The 21,599-nt window shown below is 40.1% G+C and overlaps 1 protein-coding gene across 1 annotated transcript in view; it reads right to left on the reverse strand.

Moving 5' to 3' along the window:
- unc5a (unc-5 netrin receptor A) overlaps positions 1-19,576 on the reverse strand; it is a 157,623-nt gene extending 138,047 nt beyond the window's left edge. Inside the window, exons 1-2 of the mRNA XM_036589442.1 lie at positions 19,507-19,576; positions 17,922-18,143 (exon numbers count right to left, since the gene is read on the reverse strand). Coding sequence (XP_036445335.1) covers positions 17,922-18,143; positions 19,507-19,576 — 292 coding nt within the window. The remainder of the gene's footprint in view (positions 1-17,921; positions 18,144-19,506) is intronic.
- Positions 19,577-21,599: the final 2,023 nt, after the last annotated feature.

Raw genomic sequence — 21,599 nt, forward strand, 5'->3', positions numbered from 1 at the left:
AAACGGAACACGACGATGCCAATACCCAGCCTAATATCACAGCTTTCCCCGAGACTGCGGGCCCTACCGCAAAAACCCTGTCAAAACAGCGCTCTGCCCGAAACCGTCCCTTCCGTCAGCACCTTGCGCGTGTGAGCGGCAGAGACAAGTGGAGCGCTTCTGCCTGACAGCGAAGGAGTCACATGCTTTGATATTTGCCTGAGCGCTCCGTCAGGGAGTGTGCCGAAGCGCTCCTCGGGGCTAACGCGCGCCGAGCGCAAACTGCCAGCCGCCCGTTCCCGCTGTCGATCAAAAATCTCCACGGACTATTTAGCCGTCACGTCTCCGCCGCTGCCTCCCCATGGCTCCTCTATTTATAAACCAGGTGCTGATGAGCCCTGAGAAAACAGCGCACCTGATAGGTGATAAGTACTGGAACCGCTTGGTAAGGAGCCGCAGGTTAAGTTCAGAGCTAAGAAAAGAGTTTTGACAGACGTTCTGCTCGTTAGAATGTCAGTGTTTTGTTGAAATAGTGAAAGCAACCATTTATTTAAAATTGTTTTTCCACAGATTGAGAAGATGTTCTTGGATTGGATTAGTACTAGTATTAGTATTAGTATTATTAGTATGTTAGTATATATAATAATAATATATAATTAGTATGTGATATATATATATATATATATATATATATATATATATATATATATATATATGTATCACTGTTATTGGAAGAAAGCCTTGTATCTCCATTTTTGACGTTTTTCAGTTTTTGACATAATTTGAAAATACCTGGTAGCCTTTACATTGTATGTAAATTTCAGGAAGAATGGACTACATGAAATGACCTAAAATGAAAAAATGTCTGGTTCCATTGACTTTACATATATCTATCTATCTATCTATCTATCTATCTATATATATATATATATATATATATATATATATATATATATATGATATTTATTTGTCAATAGACAAATGCAGTTTTTTATTTTCATTGTGTACAGTATCAGTTCAGCAGTGTAATGTATTAACACTACATGCAATTACAGTGTAATTACTGGTGATGTATTCACTGTTATTGGTGGAATATAGCAATACAGCTTATGTAGATACACTTATATCATCAGAATGTATTTTTACTCATGTTATTGCACAAGTGTATCTTGGTGGATGCAACAGCATATTTTTTCTTGTGTATATGGGTAATAGAGTGAGGATATTTACATTTATGCATGGTACAAGCCAACTTTCCCAACACTTATGCATATGGTGTGACATGGTGACCCAGCCAAAGTTTGGGTTTTAAACCATTAAATACATAGCAACTACCCCTTGGTTATTTTTTGGCTACCATGTACATACAAACGTAATTAATGCTCACTCTATTACTCTATTATAATTTTATAAGTTAGTTATGATTCACATGAGTAATTACATGACTAAAAACATAAGCTGAAACAAGTGTATTTACATAAGTTGTGCTACTGTAATCCATCTGTAACAGTGAATACAGCAGCAATAGTTGCACTGCTGTTTCATGTATTGTTTATGTGTAACTACACAGTTATTACTAATACGTGATATAAATTAGGACCTGTGTAGAAATTGGGACTAAATCTACCTGGATTAGCATTGCAGAGAAATACAACATTAATTTCTACAAGGTTATAGTTAAATGCACAATGAATAAACATCACATTAACCTGGCATATCAGCATATCAGTCAAATCTAAACAACTACCTGATGCCAATTCATTTTTTTAAAACAGTTATCTGCAAATATCATTTTGATTCTGATAAAGTCATGTATCCTTAATTACCATCAGATCAAAGTAGTAATACAGGTCAACACATATGATCCCACACCAACCTTACACACTGCAGCACTGACGATTCACCAGTGCCTTTGTGTAAATTTGTTCAGAATGAGAAATAAATGGTTTGGAATGGGCACCACGCTCCTGCTGTTGGTCCAGATTGCATTCCACACAACAACAAGGACACTGCTCTTGACCAAAAGTAATTACTTACTCGCTGCAAGCTATGGGCTGAATTGAAATGGATTTGTGTGGGAGTGGACACTAGGCTGAGGGATACAAGAGGCTGCTATTGTTGTTTATACAACAATGTAAAAAAAAAAAGAAAAAAACAACAGAAGCGATTACACTAATCACAGACGACTTGACATCATCAAGCTTCTGAATCATCTCAGCTTGAGGCTGACCTTTTTTCTGTCTTGAGAAATGAGCATGAATCAAGCAACAGAGAGCAGCTCTTCTGACCACAGTTCAGAGGTATAATTAGGATGTTTTTGGAGCCAAATTGACCACTGCAACCCTACTTGGTGAGCCAGCCGTGATGAAATCAGACTTCAAAATGAGTTCCTGCATGAAAAATGGCCATTTAAAAAATGTGCTGATAAGTTCAAAGATGACGTCGGCAATAAAGCTTACAGGGTTCTGCTTGCTTGCAGTGCATACTGTCTACTGTAATGAAGATTTTTGGAAAATGTGTCCAAAGCACTGAAGAAAACAGCAGTACAATAAAATCAACCAAGTGAAGCTAGTTTCAGTGAGGAGGACTGTCTGTAGAAAACAAAATGACCAAAGTTTAAAGGGAAAAGTGGTGATTTTTTATGCTTGTTTTAAATGTTAAAGCCATTCACATAGTTTATTTAGTTTATCTGCCAAATGCTATAGAGGAGCCAGATTTCGAGCAAATTTGGCACCAATTAATTGCTTGGTACCCCTGCCAGAAAGGTAACCAAATTCAGTATGGGTACACAGGTAAGGCATGGTTCCACTTGGTAGTGGAAATGATGACAAAATGTGTGAATACCAATTTGAATTTGGTTGGTCAGAAGATTCTCCCTAAAACCTGAATGGAAACATGATATATATGATCATATATGTCTGTATATTTAACGAATTTCATATATATTTACATCATATGTGAATGACATATTTTTATATCTACAGTTGTATGCAAAAGTGTGGGCACCCCTGGTCAAATGACATAATGACAAACATGCATATCACTGTTGTCGGAAGAAAACCTCATATTTCCATTTTTGATGTTTTCTAGTTTTTGACATAATTTGAAAATACCTGTTACTCTTTACATTGTATGTAAATTTCATGATGAATGGACTAAAAGAAATGACCCAAAATGGCTTGGGACAATATCTGGCTCCATTCACTTACATTAAAAGTAAAGTAGGTTTTTTCCTTCTCCTGTAAAGTTATCATTTTGGAGATACAAGGTTTTCTCCCAACAACAGCAATATATATTTATATATATATGCATATAAATACGTACATAAATATATAGATGTAACCTATATGGATAGCTTACACAGCAGTAGGCATTTTTCATCAGCTTGCTATAAGGCATCTATTCCCAAAAATATCACTTTAGCTACTGTGCAAAGTTTAAGGTTGAGGTTCAACTTCCACAAAAAAGGGTAAAAGTTACTGCTACACTCAGACATGTATGAGATATGCCTTTCAAGGCCAGCACTCAAGATGCCGAAGATTTATAATGCTGCTAAAGGGCAGGGATATTACCTCCATTTAGGCCGCCTCCGGTTTTTAGCTGGCGGCCTCGCTCGGAAAGGTGTGCAGCAATGCAAATTGAGCCATTGGCACTGACCTGCAAAAGGCCAGTTAATGGGCCGGGCTGGCAGCTGGATTACTGGCGTCGTTGACCTTGCCATCTGTTTCTCGGTACCTCATCACCAACCTCAGTGCCCATCACCCACACAGACAGGATGAAATACAATGCCCATTACAGAAAATGCTGCTAATAATGCCTTATCAATTAGCCCTATCGCTATTGATCGATGCCCCGCAGCTGGTAGGAGCCCATTATAACTCATTTAGGAATAGACTGTCCGCTTACTCCTTCTCTAGTTTCCTCCTGTTCATTAGAGGACGGTCTATAGACATATCGTCTCCTCCTTAAGCGCTAGGCTTGATCCTTCTCTGATGGCCCATTAAAGATCATGTTTAAATCATTGCTGAATGTAATATTTGCATTTCAGAAAGACCTATATAGTCCCAGATGTCTGATAATGCTTAAGTGTTTCGTATCACTGGCTAGGTGTAGAATTTCATTTAACTGGTAGGTTAAAACCAGCCCTGTGGAATGTCAGACCACATAAATAAACAGTTGCTCTGGTACACCCATGTCAATAAAGCCATTTAAAACCAAAATGTCTAGCTAGAACCATAGAAATGTCATTTGGATTGAGTTTTTTTTGTACTCTCAGTCTCATTCTTTCCTTGCTCTTTTTGTTATGAATTAGGCTTTATCACTGCAGCAATTGCATTCACTACAATTAATTCCTCAGAAATACATACCAGCAATGCCATCTTTTCAAAACTCTTCAGTCTGTGCATTTGTTTCAGGTGATTTCCCAAAAAAACAGATGAAAAATCAGAAAAGAAAGTCCTTGCCTTGTAAATATAGGCCACTTTCTTTGCCTGGCCTTAGCTTACTTTCCACCTCAAGCATGTAATCTTATAGTGTACTTTCCATCAAATGCAAGACAGAAGGACTGTCAACTTGAGAAATTCCACTCTAATTAATTAAATACTGCTGTTAGTGTTCATCATAGCCTGTGACTGGGTCATAAAGAGCCGCTGGCAAGCAGAGGATGTTCAAAGCTGTAGTGATATTTTATTAGAATATGTAGGCTATTAAAGGAGAGAATGGTGGCAAAGTAACCTTGTCAGAGAAGTGATGTAATTGTGAGCTCTACTACTACCAGCACAAATTCTGCACCTATATAATCTGAAATTGAAATGGAAGAGTGTAAACAAATGACACTGTTTCTACGATTGTTAAATATTACACTGTGGTCAGACTATGATGGTAGGTGGACAATGGCAAACTAGACATTTCTTGTTTTTGAATGGAGCCTGATGGAAAATTCGCCCACTGCCAATGGCAGTTCATCATGGTGGTCCGTGGAATGTTACATTAAGAGTTTACTTTTTCCAACTTTCTTCAGAAACAGGATGTTCTGAATTCTTCAGAAATGTGGACTCTAAACATTTAAAGTCCAGGCACACAGTAATGTGCAAATGAAGTTTCAACAATCAAAAATAACAATATATTTTTCAGTATTTAGTGTGTCCAATGAGGACAGTTTTGATGGTCTACCAGGTCTTGCACGGCTGTTAGGAGTCCCATTTTCTCTTTTAATTATCTTTTGAACACCAGTTATTTGCTTTGATTTCCTTTCTATTATCCATGTAAATTATCCTATATGAATAACTTGATCTTAATGGCCTTAATTTTTCCTGAGAAATTAAATTTTCCTGGAAATTAAATCAAGGATAGTCTCTGACTTTTTCCCAGTACTGTACCCAATCAAGTATAACAAAACCCAAGCTTCAGTGAAAACATACCACTAGAAGCATCATTGGAACACAGAATTAACACTGTTACACACAAAAGATGAAAAAAAAAAGACACAAATATGTGAAATATATATATTTTTTGCATCAAAACTTTACACACGAAATGTGACACCATTTCTTTTGGAATTTCACAAAACTGTGTGCTCCACAGTTCAGGAGCTAAAATTTTCATGGAAGTTCGGATCTTAGTCTGAGCTGGTTTTGGAGATACAGCTCCAAACAAAATGAGGCACAAATGGGTGAAAAGTGAAAGTACTGTCAAGATCTTCATCACTTCATTCAGAAGCTGAAACACTGAAAACTTCAACACAAACTATAATTATTTTTGTATAGCTTTGTTTAAGCTACTTTTGGAGATTCTGATTTAGCATTTGTGAAAAAGTTCTTTTTGCTGCAACCCAGCTGTTCTGTCATCTTGGTTGTTGTCATGCCAATGCCAGAGATGACCATACTTGGTCAGAGTGTTTTTGTCACTGGCAAAAGTTTGCAAAAAATGAACAGAGGGTGAATAAAATAATGCCTCATTTTCGCCCTCCGAAAAATTGCAGTTGGTCCAAAAGACACTGTCAGTTAAACACATGCTCAAAATAATATACGTAGTCTGAATGAATTCCACCAAAAATTGCATTCGGTGTGTTACGGCCTTTAAAATTGACCAATGTTACATCACAAATACCTCACAGACATTTCATTTACACCAATATCCATAATGACAAATGACTGAAAGTAAAGAAATTCATTAGGGTAAGTCACTATGTAACTAATTGTGTAATTACCTTTAAATAATGAATTACCTTTAAATAATTATAGACGCAAATGTGTTGCTTAGTGACAATAATAACTATAGTTAAAAGTGATGCTACTTAAAAATGGGTGTTTTCAATGAAAAGTCAGTATTTACCAGTAACTACAGATTGTATATGTCCTTTTGTATTATATACTGACACAAGGCAGTGTAGAAGAAATCCAGTAGATATACTGGATATCTTTACTGTAGAATTGTCCACTGTACCTTAGGGGCACTGTGGCCTTTAAGGGAACTTGTTATAGAGTTTATGTACGATGCAGCAGTTGCAGGGTTCTGAGGTTGAACTCCCGTGACACGGATCAACATCTGCTGATGCCTGTCAGCCTTTGAGGTTGTTGGGAGGAGAAAAAAAACAGGTCAAAATGAAGGTGAGAGTAACTGAGCAAAGTCATTACGTACTACATGTTTCACTCTGCCCTAGAGGCACTGCTGCCTTTAGGTCACTTGCTAGATCGTTGGGTTGTGATGGGTACTGGCCCAACTCCAGGAGCTCTCGCATTACACTGTTGAGGTGACCCAGATCAACATCTGCTGATGGCTGTCAGCCAGTGCGTAGTATCTAGCGGTGAGTCTTCCACAGCAGAAACCTACGAGTATCACCACACCCTGCCTTGAGGGCACTTGCTAGAGCATTCAGTCATGGCAGGGTAGTTTGTGGGTTTGAGATCCATGCTGGTTGAAAAACAGTTTAGCATTATTTACACATTATTTTCCTTTATCTCAAAGGCAATCAATCAGTCAAGATATGTTTGGTGTTGGATGTTTGTTATGAGGCGAATCTATCTACCTAGTAGTGTTAACATCGTCACTTGCCTCAAACCACGCTCTTCAGTAAACTCACATATACTTGCTTATGTAGTATCTCACATTGTGAGACATTGTTGTCTATGCAAATGGAAAAAGTCATGCTGCATAGCTAAAATCAGTGCTATTAGCCATCTTGACGCCTGAAATTTGTTGGTATTGCAAAACTAAAGAAGCAAACTGTGGATAACTATTGTCTTGGTGAGGCTTTGAATATCTGACAATATTAAACAACTTAAGCCTGTGTATCTTTGGCATATTTTCAGCATAAACTATCAACAGAACAAAAAAAAAGAAGGCAAGCTTGTTTCGAACCAGAAGGCATGGCTGACAAAGTGGAATGTTTCCCTGATTCTTGTTTTGCGAGTGAAATGATTGAAACATGGCACAGAACTTTATTTTTTCATGCTTCTAAAATTCACTCTATGAACTCTAAGAACACAGACTTCATGCATGCTGTCGCAACACTCGCCGCACGTGGCCAATAAAGACTAAATGCAGGTTTCACTTTCACACTGATGCTTTGGTTACGTTGTTGGGGGATACACTGTATGCCTTGGAAAGACAAATCAGCAGATAGATTTGATGAATAGGTTGAACTAAAGCTAACTGTTGCATCAGCGTTTCAAACCAGAGGTTCAACCAGTGTTCGAAGCTATTTTCTGGAATGGATTATTACAGATTTAACAGACTGAAACCTTCATACCGAGGACAATGCAATTTTATATTTAACACTAAGAATGGTGGAAGAAGTTGCAGAGGAAGAAAATATGGATTCATTGAGTAATAACAGCAAGTTATCATTATACTTTTAACGAAAGGTGGGTAACAGCACATTCTGCTAAAAAGTTTAACAGCATGAGGAGATTCATCGACTATGTTTTAAAAGCTTGATGTGAATTTTTTTTGGCTGTAAAACTCGTTTTTTGTTTATATGAACCTGAAAAATGAAATGATCTACCAACTGACAGTAGATAGGCTGCATTAGTACTTAAGAAGCAGTTACATATTTTTTACAAATATTGTTTTTTCATAAACTCTTTGTTTTATTACTATTATTGCTACTAAATTTTTATTATTGTTGCTAATTTGACTTTATTATTATTCGTATAACCATTATTTCATTTTTCTATATTCTATAGTTTTTATATTTTTACCTTATGTTTTTATTTTAACATTTTCTTACTGCTTTTATGCTCTTGATTGATTTTGATGAATTTTTGTTGTCTCTTTTAACCCCCTGTGAAGCACTTTGAGCTGCCTTGTATACATAAAAGGTACAATGCAGATGGATACACATCTATGCTGCTTATCCTTCTGGGTTGTAGGGGGGGTGCTGGAGCCTATCCCAGTGGTCACCGGGTGGAAAGCAGGAAACATCCTGGACAGGTCACCAGTCCATTGCAGGGCAGACACCCAGACATACACAGTCACACTTATGGCAATTTAGCATCTCCAATTTACCTGACTGCCTGTCTTTGGACTGTGGGAGGAAACCCAAGCAGACACAGGGAGAACATGCAAACTCTACACATAAAGGACCCTGATTGCCCGGTTGGGGAATTGAACCCATGCCCTTGTTGCTGTGACGTGACAGCACCACACACTCTAAGTGTAGCCAAATTAGGCCTGTATACTGCAGATGTTCCTTTTTTACATGAAAGACAACATCTATGAAGACATTCAAAAATGTCTTTCAAAAACGATAATAATATTTGTGGTAAAAGTACAATTGTGTAAATTTGGTTTTTCGCTAACCTCTTTTTTACTTCAAATGTCAGCCATTTTGTAAAACCCAGAAGATAAAAAGGCCATTTCTGAGAATGGAGTCTTCTGCCCACTTCTTCACACTTCAGTCTGCAAGTGTAGGAATGAGAGGGATAAGGCCAAATCCACCAGGTGAGACATCTCACCGTCGGAAAGCAACGGTCACATTTAATCAAAGAGATTAGAGTCTAGGTGGACTTAATTACACTGTTCAGAGCGAGTGGACAGGACAGCAATAGCTCTCACCAATTTCAGAGAATTGCCTATAATTCACTCTCCCTCGGGCTATTCATCTACGCTCTTCACGCATTCCTCCCAACCCTGCCTTGCGTTTTAATGTAAAACCCGTAATTAAGACAGCGTAGCGGGCCACCGCAAATGTCTCGATCGTGACTGAATTTCTCCAGAATGCATGACTGCAGGTTTGCTTGGCTGTATCCGGCGCATCAATTAAAAGCGATTGTGCTAATCATCTCCGCTTGCTCGGAGCCTCCGCCACTGCCCAGGAGCTTTCGGGCGAGAGGAGCGAAAACAAGCCAGGCTCTGGCACGCTGTGGAACCAGCGCGATTTGCTCGTTTAAGAAATTAAATGAAAGTAAAGAAATCTGTTCTGCGGGAAGTTAACTAATTTACTTAATACATGCGCCGCACTTTCATTTCGAGCGAGGGAAATATGAAGGAAATTCATGCCCGAAAACCTGAACAAATGAATTCAAATTAAGCGGTTGAGAAAGCGAAATGTGGAATGTCTAATTAGCAGATAAGATCTTGGACAACATTCGATTAGAAACAGCATTTAATATTCATTACTCTGTTTGTGAGGGATACACTCTGCCAAAACGTCTCTCTCTAAAGGGGCTCTTCTTCTTCTTGTTTTCTTTTTCTTTTTTTTTCCCCTGACAATTATGCTCTGCAAAGCGCCATGATTGCCGAACATTGAGACATTCTCAGGTATGACAGATCACGGGAGATGAGAGCATCCACGCTCGGAAAAATCGCTGAAAACCATTGATAACGTTTCAAAGATGCTCAGAGGGAACAAATGTAACATGATAAGATGGGCAAGCATAATATTTGTAGGCCTTGGCGGAAGTGGGGAAAAAAGCCTTTAATGCGGTGGGACGAGGAGAAATTACACCTGGAGTGGAACGAGGCCTGTGCGAGGCTTAATTCGCACAAACGCGCTGTCAGCATCGATTTCTCTCCGAACAGATGCATCTTCATCATCCCCTCGTCTCAAGATCATCTGCCCGGGGGGGGGCGCGCCTCGTACAAGCAATGGCCCTCCAGACGAACTCCGACTGGCCACAGAGGTGCGATTGAGAAGTCATTGCGGATAGGTCATGAGAACTGATAGACTCCCTGGAAAGAATCAATATTGGACATTGATATGCTGCAAGGAAGGGCGAATCGCTCTGTCATTCCTCAACCGATTAAAGCATTCCAGATGAAAAAAGGAGGCTCACAATAAACAGAGGAATCTCAAATAGATGTCAATAAGCTGGCAAAACAGCATGTTTTATGCAAAGCGGAATCCAGAGAGATCACAGCGCCTGAGGCTTTTAGCTCTCTCTCTGTGAAATCACACCGCCAGGAGCTCTAAGACCTGAAGCTTCCAACCAGTCGAAGCGATTAAGACTGCACTTGTTACCCAGAAGTCCCTGAGTGCTCAACTTGATCCATCAAGGGCTGCAATCTCAGCAGGTGTTTTCTAACTCTGAACACCTGAAATCTGTTAATTAGGTTCACATCTGTGTTATGGTGAAAGAAAGTGAAGACACCATCTGCTGGTTGCACGGAAAACATTTTGATTCACCATTTATTTCACGAAAAATTTTTGATACACTTCACTTGAAGCTTTTTAAACGGTCCTTTTGTGACCATACAATCACGGCACATTTGGTAGGCCATATAATGGCAAAGATTAAAATATAAATGATCGACAGTACTATGTGAAATTCAGAGACCACCCTTCATTTACTAAATTTTTAAGTGAAAACAGACATTAGGTACAAGTTATCCATTTTTTCAGTCGATATTTCTGAGGAGATCCAGTTTTACTGGAGTTCCGAGGCTAATGCAGCTACAAGCCAAGAAAGTCACAACCATACAGCCATGAAAATTGACAACATTCAGGCTTCAAGTATATATCATGCAGTGTATATCATACAGTGCCAGAAACCAGCGAGTCTATTAGGGTTACTTAACAACTCAACATAGTTAAAGGCAAATGTGATGATTTGGGCATGCTTTGTGCATGATACTAATTGGAGGGGTATAAGCTTCCATTTCTTCTTAGCTAATAGCCTCGGGGCTCCAGTGCAGCAACCTTCTGACACCAAACATGTCTTGGTTAATTGACTACATTTCACAAATATGAGAAACTGTAAATTTGATTTTTGTCTGAACTATCACTTTAAGGAAGAGAGCTTGTTAGTGGGTCACATGGTACACCCAGGCAGCAAAGAAAGCCCAGCACAACCATAATGAAGCTCTTAAGCATGATGTCTCCATAAATATGGTGTGGGAGACAGAGAAAGAGAGAGGTCGCGAATACCAAATATTCCCGTTTACTTAATTACCACATAACACTGCAGCTGTATTTGTAGAATAAAAGAGCAGAACTGCTTTATTATGTAGCTTTATTTGCTTCCTTTAATAAAAAATGACATTTTCTACAGGCCTTCCCTGTTAAAGATGTACTTTTTATGAAAGGAAGCAAATAAAGCTCAAAATACACATGCACTAGTGAACTAAACAGCTCGCTTCTGGTCGATAATAAAAAAAACAGAATGAAGTATGAGCGCCATACAAATTGACTGCACAGGGTGATGCACTCTATTCAGTTCTTCACTGATCAGTGTTTCAATTAAAGCGGCACTATATGAAAAATGTAAACATGCTAGAACATGTAAAGATGCACATATTTGCCTCAAGCGGTGGCACATTAGCCCACTGAGGGAGATTTTTTAGTATGAAGACCAAAACTGTGTCCTATTCACTATATAGTGCACTATTTTGGGGTTCCATCATTTTGTAGTGGTGTCCGAAAACAGTGCACTTACACAATCCCACAATGCACTGCAATGAATAGTATACAACCAAAGTGCTTATTGGAAAGTCTGTTCACTTGGTGGCCATCTTTGCAACACCGCTGGACAGTTATTTCCAGGAAGGCTCCTATCTCTTTGATCAAATTACCACTTCAAAAACATATTTGAAATCACTGATAAAATCTGACACAAACAGTTTGTAGCATATGGCTCAATAACAGACAAAAACATGATTCTTCAGGTTGTTCTCCACAACAAGGGGGGGCTTTCCATGCTAGTATCACAAAATCGTCAACTCTTCTCAACACTTGCCACCGGCAGCTAGAAAGCTGGAAGAGATCCACATGGAGACTTCAGGAAATGCTTCGCCAACAGACTTCGACTAGCCCTTAATCTGTAGCCAAGCACAGGCCCATACATTCAGCACACTGGGACCGAATGAACATGGTGCTCTGTCAGGGCAGCCAGAAACTAGCAACCAGCCTTCATAGAACTGTTATTAAAAATGCCTGTACAGTATCTGTATTATTAAGGCTTATTACAACAAAAGCATGTTGCAATTCTATGTCCATTATTTCTCATTTGTAGCTCAAAAAAATTCAACAGAGAACTTCTGATGAATGTGTGGATCTTAAACTTTCAATTCATGCCAGATTTGTGAGTTTGCTCGTGCTAAAAGGGTGGGACTTTCTTCGTAAACTGACTGCATCTTATAAGCTTTCCCTTTCATATTTTAACCAGTGACCCATCTCTTCATTTATAATGTCTGGTTTGAAGATTCATGAGCAGGATTTCTCTGAGTAGGATTTCAGAGCCCACCCACAATGGCAGCATCTCCACAGACCTCTCTTCAGACCTGTTACAGTGTAAGCAAGCTCTTCTTATGTGTGCAGTCAAACTCAGTGGTGCAGTGGATTGGTTGCTTGATGTTTATAGTGTTAATGTGCTGGATTCTGCTGTCGCACAGTAATGAGCAAATGTATGACGTAGTGTCTGAAATCATTTACTACATCACAAGTTCTGTTCCTTATAATAGTGTTCTATATAGTGATACACATTCATGAATGTAGGGTATATTAATTAGAGGACCACTTCGGACATGCCTTGAGAAAATCCCCTTTAATGATGCGTCCTGAAGGTGTGAGGAACTTTTGAAAAACTACAACCTGGGTGATGTAGAAGCCAAATAGCTAATGATACTTCTAGCATGTGAAATATCATGAATATCACATGTGTGGATTTCTTTATTGCCATAAGGGGGGGTTACCAATGGTTGCATCATGTATTTGGATAATGCATGCTGGGTATTGTTGTGACAAAAATATTGATGGATGACAACACTAAAAGGATATAAGATCATGAATTCTGTCAAAACAATGAGGCCAAGGGATGCGATCCCACACTACTGAATGATGCATGACATGACAAGTTTTAGGTTTAAATTGCCTTGTGAATAGACTTGTACTGTCCAGTACATGTGGCTGCATATTTTGTATTGGTCCTAAGAATAAAAAGGCATCTTGGTTTAAAAATGTGAGCTGATGCTCTCACATCTCAGAGTCATCTTATTTGTGGAACAGCCAATCAAAGGTTAATACTATGGGTAGTAATCAATGTGACAGCCACAGTAGGGTTAGCACCTCCAGTTCACTAGGCCATTTTGTCATTAGAAAGCCAAAATGTGTCTTTTGTTCCCTCTGGCTAGCCCAGTAGGAAAGAGGTAAGTGGGAGCTGCTAAACTTTAGCTTCAGAGCTCTAAGTTTGGAGATGAGTTTCCATGTTCATCGCTGGGGAACGTGTTGCCTTCGGCAGCTTGGAAGTTGAAAGAGATCCACATGGACGCTTTGCCAACGGACATCCATTGGCCCTTGATCTGTGGCTAGGAACAGGCCCATACAGTCACTACACTGGGACCGAATGAACATGGTGCTCTGTCAGGGTCTTGCTGAGACCACTGTAACCAGAGACTATCAACCAGTATTCACAAAAGTGTTACTGGAAAATGCATGTACAATATCTGTATTATTAATGCTTTTTATAAAAAGAGCATGCTGCAATTTTTCATTCGTAGACTGAAATTCTGTTGAATTTGTGGATCTTAAACTTTAAATTCATTGTGAGTGTAAGTTTTATTACTTAGCATTATTACTAGTGTTATTATTTAGCAGCTATTTGGAAATCAATACAAAGTGGCTGAGTGAAGAATGGAAGTCTGGACCCACCAGAGGCTCCTTGCCATTTAAGGGGTTAATTATGTATTACATGATTGCTTGGGCTGTTTAACGATTGAAATATTTAATTGTGATTAATCACAGAATTTTGTGTAGTTTGTTCCGATAAATCATATTTGTTTTATTCATGCATGTTTGACCCTAAAGAAAGATTTGTAATTATATGAGGGGGCAAAATAAGTTCCACTGGATTGTATTTACCAGCGTACTTTCAATATTTCTGTAATTCACATTATTTGTTTGGGTGGTTTTTTCCTACTTCTTTACGCAGGGTTACATGCTTCCATTAAACCAACAACTTTAATGAAGTTCAGGTAGAGCTTATACAGCTTACCCAAATGTTTGAGCTTGCAGGAAAAACAACAAAGAAAAGTGAGTTCGTTCAAATAAGAAGGGATGTAGGAATAAACTTATGGAGGGAAAGTACCATTGTGTCAACATTTCACCACTACTGACCAACGTTAGACTGACGCTTAAGGCAGTTTGCACTTTAAAGTTGATGCTCTTCCCAGATGCTTTCAGTGGAACAGTTTTTATGCTCCCTCCTCAAAAGAGAACAAGTGCTCATCGGAGAGTAGATGTTCACTCACTGGAGCTGGTGGTGGTGGAAAATGTCTACAGTGCCTCTACACTGACCTCGACAATGTGGCATGCCCCCGTGCCAGTATGTGTGCATATTCATGTTAGCGAGCTGTATCAACATCTTCAGCTAACATCTAGCTTTTTGGTTATAGTTATTTTCACATATCCATTGTTTTATTACTTTGTAAATGTTGCGGATGTTATTGTACTCTGATAGCTGTGAAGGAATTACATGAAGAATTTATATCTTTTGTTCATCTTGGACTCTCGTGTAATAATCTTTATTTCTAGAGCACTTTTCATTCCGGTGGTTACTCAAAGTGCTTTACAGATGGGTGATAATAATAGTAATAGACAAGACAATGCCAGATCAAGGTAATAGGAAATATCACTGCCATGTGTTTAGTGTTCTCCAACAATTCTGGACGCATCCTCAAATTCTAGTCTTGGTAACTATGGCTTTTGAGGCCATTTAAAAGCTGTATTTGAACAAGAGGGCTGCAATTACAGATTGTACTTTAAGGCTCAATATAGGAAATTGAAATGCTTAAAAAATTAATGCTGTTAATTTAGTGCATTAATGCATTATATATAATTATTACCACAATTTGTCACCACTAGTAATAACGTTTAAATAGCATAGTGAAATAACAATGATTACTCTAGACTCCTTGGGTCTTCAGCTTAGCATTTGCTCATGACTAATACTTAGAATATTACTTTTTAAGTCATGAACATGAGAAATTAAAACACAGGTCCCTTAAGATTTAGGGGTGCATTTGTAGAAAGCATTAAAATGTAATTATACTGTAATACACAATACATTTAGTAGTGATATCCTAGTCGGACAGTCACACTGCCATTGCAAATGGCCCACGGTCATTAGAAGCTGGCAGCCCAGTGCTGCATGCTTAATGAGATGACCTCATAAACATGATGGCTTTATGGTCCGAGGCATGTTCTTTCAACCAGTATCACCCCTCATTGCCAAAAAGAGAGCCATAATGTGCGACCAACAGGCTTCTATTGAACTGAAAGGTGAACGACAACTGAAAAAGCGGCAGCTTGTTGCGCTTGTTGTTAAATCAACAGCTACAAGTTAAAGCTGCAGTTCAGTGAAACAGAAGAGCAAAATGCTCAGCCGAGTGCCTGACAAACGACAGGCGCACAAAGCTAATAGTTTAATCCATACATGTGTTACAGACAGATGACAGCGACTGATGCAGGTTTCTCAATCGCCTCCTCCATCTTAAGCAGAAGAAACACTTCCTCACTCCCCCGGCATGCCATTTGCACGTCAGAGCTGCACAATCAGCTGTCAAGGCCCTGAATTGGAGGTTTTAGCTTTTCAGATCGTTTCTAAAATGTGAGGCATGCGTGATACGCATTGCCCATGTGCCTCCGCTGCCTCAGCAGAGGAATGTCGACAAACATACAAACATCCACCCGGTGAATGCTGACGAGAGCGATGCAGACAGTGTGAGAGAGAGAAAGATACAGGGGAGGGAAGAAGACAGAGAAAGGGAGAGATGCAGAGTTAGTAATCAGCCCAAAGGCAAAGACTATCATAATGCCATAAGAAAGACATTTTTTTTCCTTTGCTGAGAGACAGGTCTTTTCTCAAGAAATGCTCTTGCTTTTACTGACAGCAAAAACAACGTGGCAGCGAAATACAGATGAGCAGGGAACTTGTCAACGGATCATAATCAATCACAAGGTACAGCGGAAAAGCAGAAAAACACGGCACGTCCACCCAGGGACAGGTAGAGCTGAACAAATGATCCCACTTCTGCCAGCGTCACAGAAATGCATGGCTGATTAAACCTCTGGGGAAAAAGAATTCCACGGCTTTCAGAACGAGAAGCAGCTAAAATCACTCAGAAGAAGACGAGGTGTTTCTCAAAACAGCGCAATCTTTCATAAGGGTGATAATGCAACCACACTTTGTTCTGGGTGGGGATAAAAAACAAGGTATGTTTGTATATAGGATAAATTGGATACGTCTACCTCTGACGCACTCATTATTTAAGCCTTTCTGATGAGGATAAAAGTACTGTCAAAGCCAAGCTCGTAACACCACAGCCTTTACACCGCATGATATTCAAATAGTCTTAACCGAGAACAAAAGCTACGCTAACTCCTATACACAATAAGGGTTGCAGCCACTGCATAAAATGGCTTGGAAGAGTGCCTTAGCTTCCTGCTGCTTCAGCTCTAGTGAAAGGACGCGTTTCCAAAGAGCATCTTTCTTTTGTATGCTCGCTTCCTCTTTTGTGCATCCATACAACTCCTCCATCAACGAGCTTCAGCTGCTGAATGCTGCAAATCAGCTACACATTTCTAAGGCCCTCAGATACGCTCTTCTACTCTGGCCTGTGCTAGTGTCAAGAGCTCACAGGCAGTGTTTTCAGTGCTCTTGACTGGTCAAGGTATCATTCACCTTTATTGCTAACTGACACTGAATGTTCAACTGCAATCCAAATCCTAACTACAACTCCATCTTCAATTCCAAGTTCAACTCAATCTCCAATTTTAACTCCAACACTGACCCCAACCAAAAGTTTCAACTCCCCACTCCCCTATCAACTTCAGCTCCATCCCAACTCCAACAACTTTATCCCTCTTAATCACCATTCTCCACCCTGAATGAGAAATGAGCTTTTTAGACTCCCAAGCTCTTTCTCAGACAGTCAGTGTCTCAATCAGTCCCTTAAAATACAACTCTTTCCTGCACTGCAGGCATGTCCACTACCTTATGCTTTTGGTCATTTGTTCACAAACCTGGTCCTGAGGACCCTCTACCCTGCATAATTTGGTGTTTCCCTGCTGTAATGCATCTGATGCATCTAATCAGCTAGCTAACAAGCCAGGGGTTCACCAAGACCAGTAATGGAAGCCCCTGGTCTGGAGCAGCAATATGTCCTGTGTTTCTTCTGTGAGAGATTTAGGGAGATATACAAATTACAGAGCACCTTACCCAAAATAACCATTCCCTCCATTCCATAGGTCTACGGTTTTCAACTCCAGTCCTGGGTACTCACTGCAGTTTCAACTATTCCCTGCCACAACACACCTGATTGCCAAGCTTTTCATGATAAGATCAGGTATGTCTCAGGTCAGGTACGTTTGAGACAGAGAATACCTGGAACTGTGCAAGGCAGTGGGATCCCAGGACTGGATATGAAAACTACTGCCCTAGACAAAAGCCAGACACACCGGTGCAACTTACACCCCAAACACGAGGAAGCTCAATCCAAGGAGTTACCTGTAGCAGGGTCGACTGTGCGCTCAATCAAGTGGTCATCCTGGTGGACCCACTCTCCGTTGCACTTGAAGTAAATCTGCGTAGCAGGCGTTGAGCGGCAGGTGAGAGTGACTGGCTTGTTCTTCACGATGTAAACATCATCGGGCTCCACCAGGAAGTGGGGGAGCAGGTCCGAGAAGGCTGCAGGGAGTGGATGTGTCACCGTGGCAGCATGTTCTCCATCTGTGATGGAAAGAGAAAGACATTTTTGAAATGGGTGATGCAATTTTGGATGGCAGGGCCATAGAATGTGAAATGCCCATCGCGGGTAGGGGTAATGAGGAAGGATAATGAGACAATCTAATTTGATACTCCAGAAACCCCATGGCTGGGCAGATTGAGTTTGACACACGCAGAAGCTTGTGATGAATGATACTGTACGATCGTGTTTGACGAGAAAGGACAGCCTGCTAACCACAGATGATGAAATAAAGCCAGAGCAACACAGGGAGAGGTCTGTTCACTGAGGGTTTTTTAAGAAGCGCCTTCATAAGGCATTGCTGTGTGTGGCATGGGCTTGTGTTTCTTGATGAGCTCGGCGAGTGTTTAGGAGTATTTCGATCCCCCTGTCCACCGTGCTCTATGCCGACAAATGGGAGATACACACACACACACACACACACACAAAGAAAGCAAGAGAGAAAGAGTCCTCCCTTGTTAACAGGCAGAGTAAAAGGCTTGTGAGTAGTATGGCCTTGTCAGGCTTTGCCTGAAGCAGTTCTGGAGCCCATCTCTGCTCTCTCTCCGTTGTTAATCACAGGCTTTTAAGATCAGAGCTGATGGACCGCAGGCCATAAATCCCCCTCACTCAATGACCACAGCACTTCAAAAAACACACTCGCTGGGCCGCGATTCCGCAGCTTTAACTCAGCTCTCATTACGGCCCGGCTGAACAGACATATAACTGCCAGCATGTCTCTGACTGACAGCTGGTGTCACAAACAGCCTGCATTACGAACGAAATCACAAGGCTCTTTATTTGATCCGGTCTTGATAGCGTAATGGTGGTTTGATAGTGGTGTGGTGTAAAAGGCTACCCTCTATGGGATCTGAAACTGTGGCTCCTGGTGGGGGGTGGTGATGGTAGAATTGCACTCACTGCTTATACACAATCCACAAAAGGAGCAGGGAAGACTCTAAAGTCATCAGAGGCAACCAACGAGAAATAATCATTAGGCGGTGCTTTGGCCCCTGCAATGTGCAAGAGAGTGATTCTTCTGTGCACAGCAGAGACAAACAGCACCCTATCAGTAATTCTGTTGCTTCATTTGTTAGGCGTAATGTTTTGCCGGTCCTTGTAATTAAGAATGAATTGCTAATTTATCCTTTTCCACCCACATTCCAGAACAATCAGACATCCGTCTTTACTTTCTTTTCACTCCGGAGGTCTGTGCATTCAGCCTGCACTGCTTCGCCCATACAACACTCCAAAACAACTAACCTTAAATGGCCCTCAGGAAGCAAACTCAAAATAGGTAACAAAGCTGAAATCCATTTCAAAGGGGGCTATCGATTATGGAGCCTCGTTTTGCCACTTCACATTTACCCTGCTCCGTGTTTACTGCAAAAGAGGAGGAAAATAGATCAGCCTTCAGAAACTTCTTGAGTGTGGCCATGACATTCTGACTGCTTTCAAAGTGAAAAGGACGTCACTAGCACAAGCAAAACATCATAAATTCTCATGTAAGCCCTCATACAACAGCACTTCATGTTTGGATAGAGGAGTTTGAACCAAACGTTCTGCCTCGACCTCAAAACATTTTAGTGGAATGTAGCCCAGTGCTAATTTACTACCGAGAATCCAATATGGCTAACAGGCATTTTTGCTAGTAGCATTCTCCATCATAGCTTATGGCCCCAGGGCAAATAGAGTGCATCTCTCCTAATGAAAGAACTTGGTTAGTGCTGACCTTTTAGCGCACCGTATCACCCTAGCGGGCTGCGCCCAGGTCAGTAACATGATATTAGCCCATGTGATAAACAGCCACATCTCGGGTGCTAAAGGCATTAGGCAGCTCCGGCGCAACACACGTCATATTAATGCCTTTCTTCCCATTTCCTTTCGTCATCCCGGGTGGTGTGCTGAGTTGCTAATTCATCAGATTGAAATGCGGCAAGGAAGCTGAGCTGCGGCTATTGAACCCCCGCTAATGTATCTTGTACGTGTTTAACTCTTAATGAAAACTAAATGTTCTGTGTCCAATGAAAGGCATACATCACTTACTACTTTCTGTCTCATTTTCCTGCAATGCCCCACCCCCCATACACATACTTTGGTGCAAAAGGACAAAAGGAATTCATCCCAAGCAGCTCTTTCCAGCATTCCAAGGAAAGCGCTGTACAAATCTATAGAAACATTAACTCACTCCTCCTACATCAGGAAGAAGAACGCATTTCCACTACAAGAGGGTTAAGAAAAGTACAATTAAAATGTCCACCGCATCTCAAAATGGCTTTCATTAACCTAAAGCTGAGCTCTCGCTGGATGTGGTCTACTTAATGAGTCTTAATTTGGTGCCATGATGATTGCCATTAGCTCTCCAGGGTGACCTTTTCTATTGCCACAAGATTGGAGAAGACAGCTCCGTAAACCTATGGGCAGAACTACAGCCTCCCCTGTGGGTGAAGGCATTCGCAACATGGCGCTGCGTGCAGATGCACAGCCAAGTTTCTCAACGTCTTACAGGGCTTTGCCTTTCCTGGCTCCGGGAGGAGAGCCTTGCATCTGCAAACAACAAAAGACACATTTTCAGCAGAGCTTCAAAACAAGCAAACAGTGAACACCCACTATGGTATTTTGCACTGCTTTCACCATAAGCACCTCTAAACTCCATCATGCTTGAAGTTATGGCAGAGAATATATGAAGAGAAGGAACCTCAGAGGCAAAAAATGGTTAATTTTGTCTTTTATTTTACTTTTCTGATTAAAAAGGAATTTCTTTTCAAAGTGTCTGCATAAATAAATGGTAAAGTAATTCAGAGGGCTGTTCAGTCAGAACTGTTTCTACTGTTGCAGTGGTGATGGGAACCAGACGTCTATTACATGAAATGGTTACATATACATTGCTTGACGACAATGTTTTACAATAATTTTATTAGATATTATTTTGGTCTAAAACCAATATTTTTCAAAAATCAATTCAAAATGGAGATTTTTCACTATTTTAATATCATCAACATTACAAATAAAAACTCTAAAGACATGAGTGGGTTCTCTGATTGTTTTGGATCATGAATAAAATGGCTATATTTGCACTGCAGGCATTGCGACCTCTGGTTCCTTTCAACACTACTGCAAAGAAATCAAAGTTGGTACGTTTTTTTTTTTTTTCCATGTATTATTTTATGTCAAACCACTATGAAGGACTTTGTGTACATCTCAGTGATTGAATTATGCAACAATTTTAAAAATGGGAAAGTGGATTTCCTCCTAAATGGCTATCATTCCACCAATGTTTAAAACTAACAAAACTGAAAATTCAGACTTTTCTCAATAGCTACTATTTTGACAAATACATGGGAATAAACTTCGCTCATTGGTTTAACGCTAAAATATTAAAAAAATATTAAATCTAAAATATTCTGTTTTGTGTTCAGCTCAACTATAAATGACTTCCCGCTGATTGCCTTTGACACAGT

This window comes from Colossoma macropomum, unplaced genomic scaffold (assembly GCF_904425465.1).
Source record: "Colossoma macropomum unplaced genomic scaffold, Colossoma_macropomum, whole genome shotgun sequence".
Lineage (NCBI taxonomy): Eukaryota > Metazoa > Chordata > Actinopteri > Characiformes > Serrasalmidae > Colossoma > Colossoma macropomum.